This window comes from Lissotriton vulgaris, chromosome 8, assembly GCF_964263255.1.
Source record: "Lissotriton vulgaris chromosome 8, aLisVul1.2, whole genome shotgun sequence".
Classification (NCBI taxonomy): Eukaryota; Metazoa; Chordata; class Amphibia; order Caudata; family Salamandridae; genus Lissotriton; species Lissotriton vulgaris.
In genome coordinates, this window is record NC_141696.1 from 236,388,461 (window position 1) to 236,406,236 (window position 17,776).

Below are 17,776 nucleotides of genomic sequence, written 5' to 3' on the forward strand. Positions count from 1 at the left end.
AATAATCCTCAGATGGTGTTACCTGCACCTCCTCTACCTATTCCTTTACCTGTTTCACCTCTTCAGCAGCCGTCACCACCAATTTTCATTCATTATTAGGAAGAGCTGCCAAGAAATGTAATCTACCAATGACATCTGTAAACCAACCATGTTTTCTTCATGACTTTAAAGAGCAAGCTCAGAAGTCTGTTAAATCCATACTAATTCCAGATTGTCTGGTTGGAAGTTTTAAAACCAATGATAAAACTTTCTAGAGTACCAGCAGTGAAACTTCATCTGAAGAAAAAGTTTGACACTCCGGATTAAACTCCGGCTTGCCTCACCCGTCATACTAAACCTGATTCAGTCATCTCTTCATAAGCTCAGAGAAGAACCAAGACCTCCAAAAACGCCATCTTCTGCTACCCCGGACGCGGATAGTAAATACATCGATATTCTGGGCCAGAGAAATGAGTCTATGGTAGCTATCTAGGTAGTTATGTTCACCTAATATAGCATGACATTGCTCCATTACTAGAACTCATTCTGGAACATAGGAAGGAAGAATTGTGGGCTATCCTTAAGGAAGGGGAACTTTCTTCTTCCTTCATTATTGACACAGCCATGGATGTCTTGAGCACAGGTTTTCTCCAACTAGAACTCATTCTGGAACATAGGAAGGAAGAATTGTGGGCTATCCTTAAGGAAGGGGAACTTTCTTCTTCCTTCATTATTGACACAGCCATGGATGTCTTGAGCACAGGTTTTCTCCAACTAGAACTCATTCTGGAACATAGGAAGGAAGAATTGTGGGCTATCCTTAAGGAAGGGGAACTTTCTTCTTCCTTCATTATTGACACAGCCATGAATGTCTTGAGCACAGGGTTTCTCCAACTAGCATGAGGAACTGTATTAAGAAGACGAAAACAATAAGGTGACGGGTAAAATGCTTGAATTAATCTCAGCCACTGGCAATCGCTCAGGCCACATCCCATTCCATTGTTTTTTGCGCATCATGCCACCTCAGTATGGACCCAGCCATATACAAACCAGTCTTGACTCTGTTCCTCATGGGAAAAGTCTAGCCAGAGCTGCCAGTTCAGTTCGTCCCTGAACCGGTACACAAGCAACCCAGGATTCGTTTCGCCCTTGTTATGAGCTCTTCAGGTGGGTATAGCTTGGTTCCAGTGGCACAGTGAGCCCAGGACCCTCATCTGGGCATACCTGATGCACTTAGGGCATCAAATGTTAAAACAGAAAGTGATGGATGGGATGCTTGAATTAACCTCGGTTACTGGTAGTCACTCGGGAAGAAGCTGAGGTGGCATGGTGGGCATCATGATTAGGCTGTCCGGAATTCAGTTAAAACTGACTCTAAACGATAGTAATCTACCGGAAGAAAATCAGCTGACCCGGTTTAAACCGGTTGTCACTGATTTTCTTCGTTGTTGCAGCACTTGGCCACTTGATGGAGCTAAACCATTATAAACTGTGGCGCGGAGGTGTCAGGGGAAAACAGTGTTTCTGGGTTCTGGCACATGGGGAGCCGTGGTGTTAATGGCCCCTTGGGGGACTTGTCACGGAGATGGAACGGGTCAAGGAGCGGGGTCAAGGAGCGGCTTTGGCTTGGGCTGAAGGAGTTTAGAACCATAAACAGCAGAAGGGAGGCGAGTGCTGAGTGTGGAAGGGGCCTGATCTGAACAGTGCGGAGGGATGGGCTTAGGACAGGAGAGGCTGTTAAGGTGGAAGGAGGGCACACTTACGGCTGTGGTGGAGATGTCTCACAGACATGGAACAGGCCCAGGACGAGGTACAGGTGGTGTAGCGAAGGCTTCCACATGGTTAAGGCGGCACAGGAGGCTCCTCTACAGTTCGTCAGGGATGTGCTCGAGGACCCTATATAACGTGGCTGGTGTCCACCGCCCACGCAGGTAAGACGAAGTCCGTTGTGGGGGCTTACAGGGGTCGAGACTCGAGGCCTCACTTCAAACCGATAATCTGTCCAAGGCACACAATGAGTTAAAAACTGGCAAGTAAAGTTTTAACAGAGCCGCTGTAAATAGCCCCCGCCGCCAAATCTGTGTGAGTTTGACACAAAGCGTGGACACACAATTACACTTAGATGTATTCTATACACTCCTTTAATTACTCTTGCCACCCCTGTATTCTTTTGTACTCGCTTTCGTTTTCTTTTAGCCGGATGTTCGCATTTCCCTATTTCCTCATTTTTTCTAACTTTTCGGTTTCTTTTTTCTTGTCAACTCTCTAAACACATTTTACCCTTTCCGCTTTTGCACAATTCTTTTTCTTTCTGTTTCTCTTCAGCTCTAAAATTCTTTGAGTCTTTCCTACCTAAGCATGACGAAATGCTTTGCTTTCATTAAGCGCACCATGCACACTTTCATTTTCAAGCAGCCGGGATGCATTATCCCGGCTACTTGAAAATGAAACGCCACAGAGTTCCTGCTCGCAGAATTGTAGAGCGAGGTTGATGTGGATCTGTTTCTGCCGTACAAGGAGCATACCCCCCACTCCCTCTTGTGTGTGGCAGCCCGGGATGAGACAGCCCCAGGAACACACACAGCTGCCGCACCCGAGCACTTCACAGGTCTTTAAAAGACCATTTGCATATTAATGAGACGTTGTTGTTTCACCCCTTCTAAGAGCCACTGCAGCTCCACTCTGACTGTTGCTTAAAGATTCAGCCCCCCCCCCCCCTAAGGAGCCTGCTTCCTCTTTTATTATGTATAATAATGTATACTGCATGCTATTGAAATTCATGCATGTGAATATATAAGAGATCCAGTGTTGGAGAAGAAATTAGTTACTTACCTGTAACTCCAGTTCTCCAACATTGGTATATTTTATATATTCACATGTGACCATCCCTCCTCCCCTGTCGGAGGATCATTTATTATATATACTCTGCTCACACTTGTGCTTTAAAATCTGAGCAGTGGTGGCCTTTAGAGGGAGTAGGAGAGCTTAGGCTACCACCTCATTGGCTGATGTTTGGATTCTTTCAAAAGAGGTGGATGTGCTACTAAATAGATAACATTGTTTCAGGCCTATGACCATTTTAACACTGTATACTGCTATGTACTGGAAATTCACAGCCTGATGTCGGGGAATGATTCAGGCATGTGAATATGTAAAAGATACCAATATTAGAGAATTGGAGTTACAGGTGAATAACTAATTTATTTACCTCACTAACATAACCTTTTCTGAAATTCTGTGCCTTTTCAATTGAGATTTTTTGAGAATCTATTCTTACCTCTCTATCTCGTATTAGGTCAATTAATTTTGGAAATACAAAGTACCCTTGGGTTTAGTTGCATAACAACGGTTAAACCTAACTTGTTGAATTTGTAATTATCTATTCAATATATATCTTTTTTGTTGCATCACTTACTTGCCCTTTAAGAAGCGATTGAGGCTGATGCGCCTTTATTTCTTAATTTGGAAATGTATTATTTGGTTTCCCCTTAATTACTGTGAATTTTCTTTTCTTCATAGCCTTCAAGTTTTGCTGAGTGCTGTAAGTGACTTGCTAAGTAAGCTCCTGAATGCTGGTCAACTATCTTGTCGTTTTTTGCAAGTGTTTTTGGATCATCTTTACCCAAGTGATTGTGAATGGCAGACAATGCGGCAGTCTCTTTCCATCCAGGTAAGCAGTAGCTAGAGCCTTGATCTAAATATCTCTATTGTTGAAGGAATAGATTAATGTGCAGTTACAAAAACAATCGTTGTTAACCCTTAATTGCATTACTATAGGAAGAAGGAAGCTCAGCTAGAGCTAGATGTGAGTGTTGCAGGGTGTGAGGTCCAACCTTTGTCATCATACATCCCAATAGTGAAGTGTAATAGATAATAGAGTATTGGAATAAAGTATGCTGATGTATCAGTTGGCAAAGGATTGTCTTCCCTACCTTTAGCCTGAATTTCCTTGGACGCTAATCATTTATGATAAAAAAAATATAGAGTAGCAACACCGAAGTGCATGTGATTGCTTTTAAGTTTTAAGTAGAGTGATCCAGAATGTGGGGCTTTTGATTTCTTCCTTCAGGCATTGGGTTGTTTGAGGCAGCATCTTACTGCACAAGATTATTTTTCTCTTACCTCCATGTGATTGGTTATTATGTGTATGAGTTCTTCCCCATGATGTGTTTCCATTGCAAAGTAGGGTGGTTATTGTTCTCAGGTATAGAAACATCTGCTTAAATGCAGAAGCCATCTTAAAAAGTCAAATTTCCCCCTAAAAGCATCACATTCTGTATGATAAGCAAACATCGGAAGTATGACCCTAATAATTATGCAGATACACTATAATATTTTGCATGGCGAATGTGGACGAAAATATTGGATTGAAAAATGTGACTTAACAAGTCCGTTTACATATAGATCTAGTACATACCTAAAATCTTTTTTTTTTATTATTTATGCAGGTTCTGTTTGTTTCGATATACATATCTATACTATATATTTCAGGATGCTTTTGTGTTTTTCTTTTCTGTGCCTCCCTCACAGCGGCCCAGAGCCTTAAAATGTGCTATTCTCAACTGAACTGGCATCGTCATTTAACAGCCTGACTGCCCCTGACACATCCTGCTTGGACAGTGGTGCCTCTGTCCCTTGTGTACGAACAATAAGCCGTACATGAAAGGCATGCTTTGAGTTTTTGGAATATTTTTCCATTATTTTGCTTTCATTTCAGAGTATTTTTAACTGTGCTTTCCTCTTGGTGAGTAGTAAACAGATGTAAACATCACGCTATTCTCCTAGCTGCACATGGAAGCTTTTCTACGAGAAACAGATACTCTGCTTTAAAGATAGTTATTTTGTTTCCACATTAGGTAGTACTGTGATGCTGATGCAGATACTTTTTTCAAGACAGCATTTTTTTCTTTCGGCTACTTGTACCGTGAATGATGCTGGATTTGTGTCTTTCTGTGAATATCTTTAGACAGTGCTCTGTTTTTTTTTAGAGCAATCATAACATTCAACTGCACTCACAATTCAAATGGAATCAGCACTGTGCAGAAGAGTATTCATGCAGTATTTGCTCCTTGTGCAGATGTTTTGTGTATATTTGTGTAAAGTACGGAGTCCATTTCTATTGGATACCGTAAACGATACTGGTTTTGAGTTCAGGACCAGATGCATTGCAGACTCATATGTCATGTTCGTTTTTCTTCTGCACTGCACTTTTCATCACAGTGTGTAGTGATGAGTATTTGACTAAAAAATAGAAACTGCACAAAATATTTTTTTTTGCGTAAAATAATAAATCATTTTAGTCTCTGTCTGGTTTGGTGAGAAGATGAACGATATCCAAATACTTTTTTTAAAATGTATCATTACTTTATTTTGCTCGCACTGTTGTGTACGCTGAACTGTGTTGGTTTTATGCCATGTGGTGAGCACATTAGGTAGAGCTCTGCTCTTTTGAAAGTATTCCTAATATTCAGCTGCTCTCTCATTAGAAATGGGGTCAGTGCTGGGTATCAGCTCTGTTACTCATTTCTCCTTTTTTTGCTTACCCATACTACTCTACTTATTCCTACTCTTATTCCTTCTTATACCTGTGTTTACTCCTATTTACACCTATACTTACTCCTCATTATACTTACTCATACTGCTACTTGTGCCCTTCTAGTATTATTCATATTACCGCAGGATCATAGTTGGACATGGTACACAGGATATGAAATTTGTGAAGGTGATTTGTATCACGTCAGGCGATGTGTGTACAGCAACTTACCAAGACTTTAGAGGAACATTTCAGAGACCAGTTCATTTTTCATCTAACATGAAGTTTCTTTTTTGGTCTGTTGGGATTCGCGGTTATGCTTTTTCTTATACAACCACTTGTTTTAAACAGACCTTTGCTTTCCACTTGCTGAAAATACTTTATCCCTCCTTCCCACTCTTTCTTTCAGTTATATGGATAGAACGCTTCTAAATCCAACCATGTGCCTATCTCTTGGCTATCACAAAAATAATTATTTATTTTCTTGCCTTTGTTGTGCTTTTGTTTTTTACCTAGTCTACATCTTTGTGTAAACCAGTCAATTATATACTATAAAGTATTTTCCATTTTTATTTGCCTGAAATGCCATAACACAAAAAGTGTCCATGGCAAGTGACAGTAATTGTCAACATTTCACTTGAGCTCTCTTTCTAATAGCCATGAACTTTCCTTTCAGTATAACTCAAATGAATTCTTATGATTATTGGTCTCAGGTTCTGAATTAAAATCTGTGGAGTATAAATTACATGAAGCTCAGTGTATTTTATTACATTTATTGAATAGTCTAAATGTAAAAATAAAATCAGGCAATTGCAGTGACGATGCAAGCGCTAAGGTAAATGGGCTCTTTATAATATTATCTGGATTCTGGAGCATTGACATGTGAGTGACTTTTCCCTAAAAATACGTTTTGAAAACTTTTAGATTGAGCTCCAGACACTATATTCTGGGTAGCTGCATTCAGCCTGTATGCTGTGCCATGCATATCATATTAAGTGTTTAGCTACAATTTTTCTGTAGAATTGCAACACAGAAAAGTAATTTTGTTTCCTTTAGCTTGACATTATGAGGTAGATGGCTGAAATGGTTTCCCTTGAATTATAATCAAAGTTTTTAGATAATCCAGTTATGCAAGTTTATCTTGTTTACTTATGCATGGTTTCATTTACTATTCTGTTTGTTTAACTCGGACTTTATGGATGTCTTAAGTGATTCTCCCCTTGTGATAAATTTTCCATCAGATGAGAACACTACAATTAAAATACCTACACCTTTAGCATGTAGGTTCAAGATTCTATTTTAGTGGTGTATTGTCTGGAGTCTACTTATACTACTTATTTGCCAGTAATGGGTAATGTGAATGACCTTCTGTGAACTGACTTGAGCCGACAATTACTTACCTCGGAATGACAGTCATTGCGGTTCTAGAGTACGGCTATGTTAGTCAACCACCAGTGCACTGTCTGTGTTGAGGGTCTGACTGCTCCTACATACAGCAAATATTGGTTCCTTTGCCGATGGAGCAGGTAGCAATGTGTGACTTTACCTGATTGATAAAATCCAAGGATTACACAGCGTGACGAAATTATTTTCATTAGTAGATAGGCACAATCGTTTTTGCCTAAATTCCCTGTGAAGGAAACTGATTCTGCCTCACCTGTGTCTGATACACTAAGGTATTTAGTAGGATTGGCTTCTGAATTTAATTACCAGGCCCACTTGAACCAGCAGTTTTTTGTTTTTCACAGGGAGATTTCAGTTTCTGAAAATCTCTATGTGAAACATGTAAGAACACCTATTCCTACTTGTTATTCGCCCAAAACTTCCAGTCACCTCGTATTTCACAGCCCTGGATTTACTGGGACCACTTCGTAGCAGTAATTTTGGGACATGGAAATAATGGAGATTAACGTGAGGCACTTGTGATTGAGGCTTATACCTCAACAGCAATCCATAACACAACGCCAGATCTGTGAATGATTAGTTACTGCAATATGCCATCATATTTAACATACAAGGTTTACTCTTGTGCTTTCAGTGGTTAAACAAGCTGCTCCTGGATGGAAGACTAAGCTTGAATAGAATGGTGTCTGGAGACGATTTTATGTCAACTTCATCAGCCAGACTGCCAAGTCACCTCTGTACTTCAGCACTGTTGAGTAAACTGGCATTGCTAATGCTAGAACAGGAAGATCTAGAAAATAAGGAGCTGGAGAAGCATCAAATTGTAATAACTTGTGAGTATTATAATCTCAGCATCCTTTGAAGCAGTTCTCTACGTGCAAAGTGACTTTGCTATCTGCATAGATGGCATCATATGCTTCTCAAAGTAATGATTTACTTGTTTTAAATATGTTTGCAATTTTACTTTATTTGTTCCTGTGTTGCTGTATGTAGACTGATAATTCTTTTTTTAATATCTTTGTAATGTATTGTTTGTACTCGCAGGCCCTTTCAAGAAATTTGGGAATTTCCCGCTCCTGCCCTCTGTCTGCTGTTTAACAACCTCTATAATCTTCATGCAGGCCTATGTTGGGGCTTATGCTTATGCTCTGTGATTCCTTTTAGGCTAAACATAAATATGGTATTGAAGAACCGGGTTTTAGAACCCAGCAGCGCCTGGGAAACGGCTCGAAGTCTTCGGATTCCCCTGCCTCGGCAAACAGAGACACAGGACACTTCTCGATGACGTCAAAGACCAAAGTTTATTGGCTGCAACCAGGAACAGAGATCTACGAAGCACAACACGGGGGGTTCGCTAGAGACTGCACAATTTCAATGAGCGGAGCATGGTCTTTTATGCCAAAAATCACATTCCAAAGTAGCATCGGTTACTCACAAACTGACCAATGACAATGTGACATTTCAAAAGTAGCGCATGACGACAATCCCATTTTCCATTGTCCAGCCCACCAGAAATGACCAAGCACATTCCAATATCCTGTCGGATCAGGCCGGACAAACCCATCATAAAACCTTAACCCAAATCAGTGATTATGTCGTAAAGGAAGGAGCAGAAGCAGATTTGAAGCAAGATAGAAGGGTGGGTGCAGTGTACTGTAAATTCGGCAATGTCCTGCTCTTCGATCTTTATCTGACCAGCTGCTTAACAAGGAACTGGCTCAGAGAGGTCAGCCTCGGGCAAGGGAGTCAGTTCTGCCAGGTCCCTCAGGAGTCAGCTAAGGTGTACGTGTCCCAAGGACTCGCTCGGCCGCAGTCATCGGCCTATGTGAGGGCAACCACACAAAATGGCTGCCGTCCACAAAATGGAACCCGAGGGTTCAAACGAAATCCCTGAATACGTAGTGTTCTCATTGATCGATTAAGACGAAAACACTCGTACACACCGCACTCATGATTTGCGGTCCGCTGACACCAAAATCGTCTATTTCCGACGACCTTTATTGAACGGGTTCGGAACCACCGGACCTCAGACCCTCAAACTACGGACCCTCCTTTTGCCCTTACATAGGCAATAAACCCAAACCCATGTCAATCTGAATCTAGGTCTCTCTTCATCAGATCATCGATATGTTGCTGTAGCATCATCCTAGTACTTAGTACCTCCCTCTGGACAGGTCTCCTTGCACACGAAGTAGCACAAAGGCCACAAATAGCAGGAGCACACTGTACACAGAGACAGAACAGGAAAAGGATAGCTAAGACCATCCCAATGACCATCAGAATTTTCCATCCCCACGTGGATATCAATCCCCAAAACCATCCCATCAACGACCAATCTCCTTTGTCTATATGTACAGAATCAGAGATCTTATGTAACTTGGAAATGGCCTGGAAGACTGACGGAGCGTTTTCTGGAATGAAAACGCAGCAGCTCGATTGAATCAGTTTACATACTCCACCTCGGTCTGCAAGTATGACGTTAAGAGCAACTCTATTCTGAAGTGTCATAAGTCTATCCGACTGGAGCTCAGCAGTCAAGTTACTAAGGGTACCGGCAGTTTCGACTATGGTGGACTCAACCACTCTCGTCAACTGGCGAATGTTCCTGCTGTTAGCCATCGGTCCCCAGAACGGCAGAAAACCCTTAAAGAAATCTCCCAACTCTTGCCCTGCGGTATCTTCCTGACTGAAGACACCTCTAGCAACTCTCGTCTTATGGTAATCTGCCGCAGCTGTAAAAGTGGGAGGCAACAGGAAAGAAACAAAACATGTGCCCGGAAAGTCAGGGGGCAACCATGTATACGCTTTGTCATAACAAACAAAATAAGTACCCTTAGCGGCTAGAAATGCTGGGGAAGTCTGAGACGTGAATACGTAGGTGTCAGTGCAGACACTCTTCCCTAGCTGAGCTCTCGGATTCTTGCCATTACCCTGCAGACAATAGCGACCCTGATGGGGCACTATCCAAATCGGTGCAGAACTTTTCACTCGCTGGTTAACACTCAGACTAACTCCATATCCAGTAACGTCCCAACCACTATATGGTTGTTTCTCATCTTTCGGAATAGTCTCAACTGCATTAGTTCCTTTAACCATATCGACTATGCCTCTAGGTAAAGCACTATTCTTCGGATTGTCTTTCGGTGAACGTAGGGGATGTACACTATGGGCATAGATGAACATCGTTCTATATGCCCAAATAGAACCATTAAGGCTGAAAGGCAAAACCAAGTACGGAATGCCTTTACTGGTCGTATGGGGCATTAGGCCACAAATCCAACAATTTGTTGTGTTCATAACTAACTGGTGTTGGTGCAAAAGTTGAATAAAGGAATTATTGGCAAATTCCAGTCTTCTAACTACCTCATGTTGGGGCAGAGGGTGAAAAAAATTTGAAGAAATAGTAGGTGTAGGTGTAGGTTGCACAGTGGGAATAAAAGTCACTTTAAAAGAAAATGTCACATAACCAATCAAAAATATCATTAAACTCAATAGCATAAATAAGCACAATATTAAAAATCTTTTCGTGTTATCAGTTTGTGTATCTTATTCTTAAAACTCATTGTCTCTACAGGTCTCTCCAACTCGAAGAAATCCATCCTCACTAAATATGCTGCTCGCGGTGGTAGGGTGTTCTATGCTAAGGAATGCCTCTGTCAACCCAGGGCAACTCCCTTAGGCCAACCAGAACCGTCGACCTATTGTCTCGGGCTTGCACTCCAAAGACTTGTCAACCGCGACCCTTCAGCTGAACCCGGATGGCGGTTCGAAAAACAAAAATAAGTAGTTCCTCGGAGGAGAGTTAACCTGTAAACAGAAAAATCATAAAAACTTCATTTATTTTATTTGTCCATGAGTCTCGGTCGCAAATTATAACGATCTTTCTCAGGCAATGTCTGTTCTCTAAACAAAAGTTCAGGCTCTGTAGTGTTCAATCGATTCAAAGGAGGCACAGCTTCTTGCAGAAGATCGTCACTTTCTTTCTCAGTGTTCGTTCCAATCAAACGGGCATCGCTGAATGGCAAAAATCGTGGCACAGTTTCAGTTTCAGAGTCTGGAAGTCCTTTCTGGACCCACCGGTCGTACGGTAAGGGCAACGGAGCCCGTTTGCAGTGTACGCCGTGGATCCAGTTCTTCTTGCCTTGCACTCGAACTGCAGAACGTGTAGACAGGAGGACCAGGGGCAGTCCTGTCCAGTGGGGCTGCTTGTTCTTGCTCCGCTGAAAATTCTTCACAAATATCCAGGTGCCGGGTTCAATGGCGTGACCTGGATCTTCAGCAGCCTGTGGTAGGCTATCGTGAACCTGTTGGTGTAAGACACGCAGTTTAGCCGTCAGTTTGTACAAGTGATCAAGTAACACAGGGTATTCGAGTTCACTGAACTTCGTCGGTCTTGGCACTCCCCAAATATTCGCCGGGCGACCAAACACGACCTCATACGGACTCAAACCCATTCGTGAATGCACAGTCATTCTTGTGGACAAGAGTGCTAAAGGCAAAGCATCTGGCCACTGCAAACCAGAGCTCGCTTGAATTTTGGCCAATTTTAATTTCAAAGTGCCTTATAGCACTCGACTAAACCAGCTGATTGGGGGTGATTTGCAGCGTGGAACTTTTGCCTAATTCCTAATCCCTCACATACTCTCTTCATCACTTGGCCCACAAATTCACTCCCATTGTCACTCCAGATAATTCTCTGCAATCCAAATCTCGGGAAAAACTCTTTGATAAGGGCTTTCGCTGTGGACAAGGCAGTATTGTCCTTCAAAGGGTAAGCTTCCACCCACCTAGAAAAGGAGCAAACAACCACCAAAAGATATTTCAGGTTCTCTTCCAGGGGATACTCATTAATAGTCATAAGCACTGAATTATCTCCGCCCATGAGCGGGAACCCGGAACACATAAACAATATACATATATATGTGTAAATATAACCAAAAGTACATAGTACTAACTAATTATACACATATACATGTATAATAACCATAATATGCAGCCTAACATATATACATAGGCTAATAAAGCCCAACCTTACACACGTTCTGAAGCATGAAAATATGCTGTATATAAATGCAATAAACAGGCATGAGCCTAAAATGCATTTCATAACCATGAAAAAACTTTTATTTTCATCAAAGAACCTGTTGTAAACAGTTATTAGCCTAAAAGGCTGCATATGAAAAAATGTCTGTGTACAGAAAATCAGACTGGCACCCTGCCTTTAAGGCCCCAGAGAATCTGCACACTTTGCCTTTAAGGCCTCCAGGAGAACTCTGTTCCCATCATGCACCGCAGGTGACAGTTAGGTCAGTTCTTTTTTACGGCTTGTTCTGTGAGGAACCTGGAACTTGAGCTCTGCTCTTTTGCAGTTTTTTCTGTCAGAAGTTGGTTTTTTCTTGTCTTTTTTGACAATATATTACTTTGGTGGTAGCTTAATATCTTTTTCTGACTGAACTGTTGGTGTTTTTTAGTCAGAATGCCACCTTTATTTTACAAATGTCCTTCCTGTGGGAAGAAGATGTCAAAAACTGATCCACACTCCGTTTGTGTGGTTTGTCTTCCAGCTTCTCATAAGGTGGAAGAGTGTTATCACTGCCTCAACCTTTCTAGTAGGACTTTAAGAGAAAGGGAGAAAATGAGGTTGCTGGGTCTTTTGGAGAGAGAAAACCGTGGTGAGAAGAGTTCCAAGAGCTTCTCTGCTAAACAATCTTCTCAACACTAACGTCGAAGAACAGCTTCTCCAGAAGGTAGAACTAAAAAACATCGACTCCAGGGAGCGTCGCCGTCAAAAAAGACTTCGCCGGTGAGGCAAGGTTCAGCGTCTCGACAGTCTCCTTCGAAATCTTTTTCGACTTCGAGACATCTGGTGTCGATTGCAGTAAAGACGACGTCGGGGGCTCAACGTTCGACGTTGAAGGATCGTAAGAGATCGACGTCGGAGAAGAGAGGCGCTCGACGTCGAAGGATCGAGTTTCGACGTCAAAGGGTGCGACGTCGAGAGGGAGTCATCGATCGACGTGGAAGGAAAGAACGAGGTCGAGAGATAGACGTACGTCGTCGTCGAGGAAAAGGTCGACGTCGAGAGGAAGAACAGCGTCGAAGGATTCGACGTCGAGACCTAAAAGGAGAAGTTCAAGGTCTCCATCGCGACCTAGGTCGACGTCGAAGCTTGCTTCGGGCTCGAAGCATGGAGTGTCTAGGTCTCCCCACCTGAATACAGGTCGGCTTCGAGACTATCAAGACCAGCCTCTCGGACCTCACTTAGGTCTTTGTCGAGGTCAGAAATAAGTCCACAACCTTTAGTGGCGTCTTCACCGCAGGATCAGCAAGACAACAGGTCTGCGGTGGGTCAAGAGACAGTGCACCAGGACTCTTCTGTGGTGGCTCATTCTGGCTCAACCTCAGGGCAGGTGTCCGATGACAGACAATTGGTGCCCAGACAACGGACTCCATCTGGGTCATTGGTCTCTGAGCACAGTGTAGTCTCCAGAGCCTCCAAGTCTTCAGCAGGGCTGCATATTGTGCAGGTTTCACCTGAGGCTTCACATGAGCGTGCAGAGCGACCTGTTAACATGTCACCGAGGTGGCTGGAGAGTCTTAGACATTGGAAGATGCATCCAGATGTAGGACTAATGGGGAAGAGGGCTCCAGTCCCTCAGACGGAGCTGCATAGAAGATCACGCTCGAAATCCCTTGTGAGAGAGAGATCACGTTCAAGGGAGCGTAGGAGGCAGCGATCGGCAACTCCTCAAAGGCGGCGTAGAACCCCTTCACCATCTTCTACGTCATCTTCGTCTTCTTCAAGATATTCATATAGAGACTATTCTCTCACTATATCATCTACTCCGCCTTCCAGAGTGTCTCCTGTGGATGATTTGAGCACATTTAATGATGTGTTATGTCGTGGGGCGAATAAGTTCAACATCAAGATGGCAGTTCCCCAAGTGGCAACGTCAGTTATCTTTGAAACCCTGCATCACAAGACGACTGGCAGGCTTCTTCTGCCGTTAGTGCCCGGTTTGATAGAACCAGCAATGAGAACATTCTTAACTCCGGCCACGGTGGGTTCAGGTCCTTCTAGGATTGCAAAGAAGTACAAGGCTCCAGAAGAAGATCCAATATTTTTGCGTTCTGACCCACCTCCAGACTCACTTATTGTGGCGGCAGTCAGAAAAGCGCATTCTGTAGCATCTACCTCTTCTGCTCCACCTGAAAAGGATAGTAAGAGTATGGATTCCTTGGGGCGAAGAATGTGCAACACCTCGGGGTCGGTCATGAGAGTAGGCAGCACGGCAGCCTTACTTGGCCGCTATGATCATCTGCTCTGGGACTCGGTGGCTCGTTTTGTGGATAAACTCCCTAAGGAGGATCAGAAGGACTTCATGGAAATTGTGGAAGAAGGAGGATTGGTGGCTAACCAGAGCATTAGCGCGGCTGCTGATGCGGCGGATCTGTCAGCTCATGGTTATGCACACGGTGTTTGTGCTAGGCGTTCAGCTTGGCTTCGCCTTACTGGGCTAAAGCCTGAGGCCCAGACAAAAATGGTAAATTTACCGTTTAATGGTTCGACTCTGTATGGATCTTACGCTGACGACGAGATGTCCAAAATGAAAGTGGAGTTGGACACTCTTAAGGCCGTAGGTCTTGAAAAGAAGAAAGAATTTAAACGTCGGGGCAATTTTCGTCCCTTTGACAAGAGATCTTTCCAGCAGAGGAACCAACAGACAAATTGGTCTTCGCAAAACCAAGGCCAGAATCAACAGAGGTCGCAATTCCAACAGCGACGACCTGGACGAGGCAGAGGCAATGAAAATAGGCAGCAGTCATCTGCTACCAAGCAGCCGCAAAAACAATGAACGGAGGCTTCCTCCGCAACCGTGTGCCACTCCGGTTGGAGGAAGTATTGTGTGTTGTCTGGACGAGTGGAAACAGATCACAAAGGACAGATGGGTGCTGGGTATCATTCAGAGCGGGTACCTTTTGAGATTCAAGGAGCCACCACCTGTCATGCGTCCTCTAAAGAGGTTACAGTGGAATGTAAAGCGTTTACAACAGGAAGCGAACATCCTTCTGAAGAAGAAGGCCATAGAACCAGTACCATCTCAGCAGAGATGTCAAGACCTGTACTCTCGATTTTTTCTCGTAAAAAAAAAAGGTCCAGCTACGGAGTTCAGACCCATTCTGGATTTGAGACGGTTGAACAAAGTCATTCGAAAGGAGAGGTTTTGAATGCTGGCTCTTCATCAGATCTTCCCTCAGTTACACCAGGGGGATTGGATGTGCTTCACCGATCTGAAAGATGCTTATTTTCATATTCCGGTATCCAGAAAACATCGCAAGTTTCTCAGGTTTCAAGTAGCTGCTCATCATTATCAGTACGCAGTACTCCCTTTTGGCCTGAGATCAGCTCCCAGAAAATTTTCAAAATGTATGGCGGTAGCTGCGGCTTGTCTTCGAAAGAGACGGATTTTCATTTATCCGTACTTAGACGACTGGCTTCTGAAGAGTTCATCCCCATCGCTACTGGAAGAACATCTATCGATATGCCTCCAACTCATGTGTAAGTTGGGTCTTCAAGTCAATTACAAGAAGTCCATAATGAACCCCACCCAGAAGATCCACTACCTGGGTGCTCAACTGGACACGGAAGAAGAAAACGTGTGTCCTTCGGAGGAGAGGTGGTCATCCATCAAGGCGAAGTGTTTTCTTCTCATTCAGTCTGCACGTCCGACAGTTCGGCAAGTGTCCTCTCTCCTGGGGTCCATGGCATCGTGCATCTTCATCATGCCAAACGCACGTTTGCACATGCGTCCTCTACAGCAGTGTCTGGAAGATCAGTGGAAACAGAGGACGGGATGTTTGGAGGATCGAATTCATCTCCAACAGTCTGCAAGGGATTCCATCCGGTGGTGGATGAAGAAGGCACACTTGATGAAAGGAGTTCCTTTTCATCAGGACCCACCAATGCAGACTCTGATCACAGACGCCTCTCTCCAAGGTTGGGGGGCACATATGGGCCCTCTGCAGGTACAAGGGCTATGGTCAGACTTCGAGAAAGGATATCACATTAATCTACTCGAACTCAGAGCGGTCCATCTTGCTCTCAAGTCCCTGGCTCCATCTCTACAGACTCGGTCCCTCCTGGTGTAAACAGAATACAACTACAATGTATTACTTAAACAAGCAGGGGGATACCAGATCCAGGACTCTTTCCATAGAAGCCCAGACCATCTGGCATTGGTTACTTGCACGAGACCTGTCCATAACAGCTGTTCACCTACCAGGGAGTCTCAACTCACAGGCGGACGACCTCAGCAGAGACTTTGTCGAACCGCACGACTGGGTTCTCAACGAAGACGTCGCGCACAGCATTTTCCAGGCTTGAGGAACACCAGACATCAATCTGTTCGCAGACGCAGCAAACGCAAAATGCCCCGTCTTCGTGTCCAGCTTCTCCCAGAAAGGGTCTCAAGGAATGCCCTTTTGATAGACTGCTGTCAAAACTTGCTGTACGCTTTTCCACCGACACCGTTGATACCAGCAGTGATCAATCGGTTGTACAAGACCGACTGATACTGATTTGCCCAGAATGGCCACGCCAGTGGTGGTTCCCAGATCTCTTCCAGTTGTGACTAATGCCACACAGTAGATTGCCTTGTCGCCCTGATCTTCTATCCAAACAGGAGGGGCGAGTGTTTCATCCCAATCTGCCCTCGGCAGCATGGCTCCTGAAGTCATCCAGTACAGGCCTTTACAGCTGAATCCAGAGTGTATGAACATCCTTAAGGAGGCAAAGCGGCCTTCTACAAGACAATCCTACGGATTTAAGTGGAAACGCTTTTACCTTTGGTGTCAGACTAAGGGTCTTGACCCTATTCATGGTCAAGAACAGGTGATCTTACCTTATCTACTTTACCTTGCTGAATCTGGTTTGCAGTTTAGATCCATCAAAGTCCATCTTGCTGCAATAACTGCTTATAGAAAATCGCCAAGATGGATATCTTTCTTTCGGATGCCTGTGGTGAAGGATTTTCTGGAAGGTTTAAGGAAGGTGTATCCTCCAGTCAGGTCTCCTTCTCCACCTTGGGAGATTAATGTGGTGTTGACTAAGTTAATGGGTCCCCCCTTTGAGCCCATACATAAAGCGTCTTTACAACACTTATCTTGGAAAGTAGCGTTCCTGGTGGCCATCACTTCTGCTCGTAGGGTGAGCGAAATCCAGGCTCTGTGTTGCAATGAACCATACACAATTTTTCATGGAAACAGAGTGGTGCTCAGAACTCATCCTGCTGGTGGTGTCGGATTTTCATATTAATCAAACTATAACATTGCCTACTTTCTTCCCAAACCCTTCGAGTCCGGCTGAACGGGCTCTACATTCATTAGATTGGAAAAGGGTTTTGAAATTTCACTTAGATAAAACAAAGTCTTTGAGGCACACGGACCGTCTTTTTGTGAACTATGGTCCTACGAATACTGGTTTGGCAGCGTCCAAGAGATCCATTTCTAGATGGATAGTGTCATGTATCCTACTGGCTTATCAGCTAGCCCACAGGTCTTTATTGGGTAGACCTAAGGCGCATTCTACGAGGGGGAAAGCTTCTACCACAGCTCTCCTTAGGAATGTGGCTATGTCAGAGATATGTAAAGCAGCTACTTGGCGTTTAGTGCATACGTTTACACGCAATTACTGTCTAGATTCTGATGCGCAGGTTGATGCACAAGTGGGACAAGCATCCCTCAGAAATTTGTTTGCTAATTCTAGCTAAACACTATGGTTTAAAAGTGTGGCTATGCATTTATCTGTTCGCCCGCTTCTGGTGGGTATGAGCTTGCTACTCTATTCAGTGCTTATGACTA

General features: G+C 43.7%; 1 protein-coding gene across 1 annotated transcript in view; it reads left to right on the forward strand.

Moving 5' to 3' along the window:
- LTN1 (listerin E3 ubiquitin protein ligase 1) overlaps positions 1-17,776 on the forward strand; it is a 406,396-nt gene that overhangs the window by 122,962 nt on the left and 265,658 nt on the right. Inside the window, exons 15-16 of the mRNA XM_086934025.1 lie at positions 3,499-3,649; positions 7,551-7,749. Of these exons, the coding sequence (XP_086790151.1) occupies positions 3,499-3,649; positions 7,551-7,749 (350 nt within the window). The remainder of the gene's footprint in view (positions 1-3,498; positions 3,650-7,550; positions 7,750-17,776) is intronic.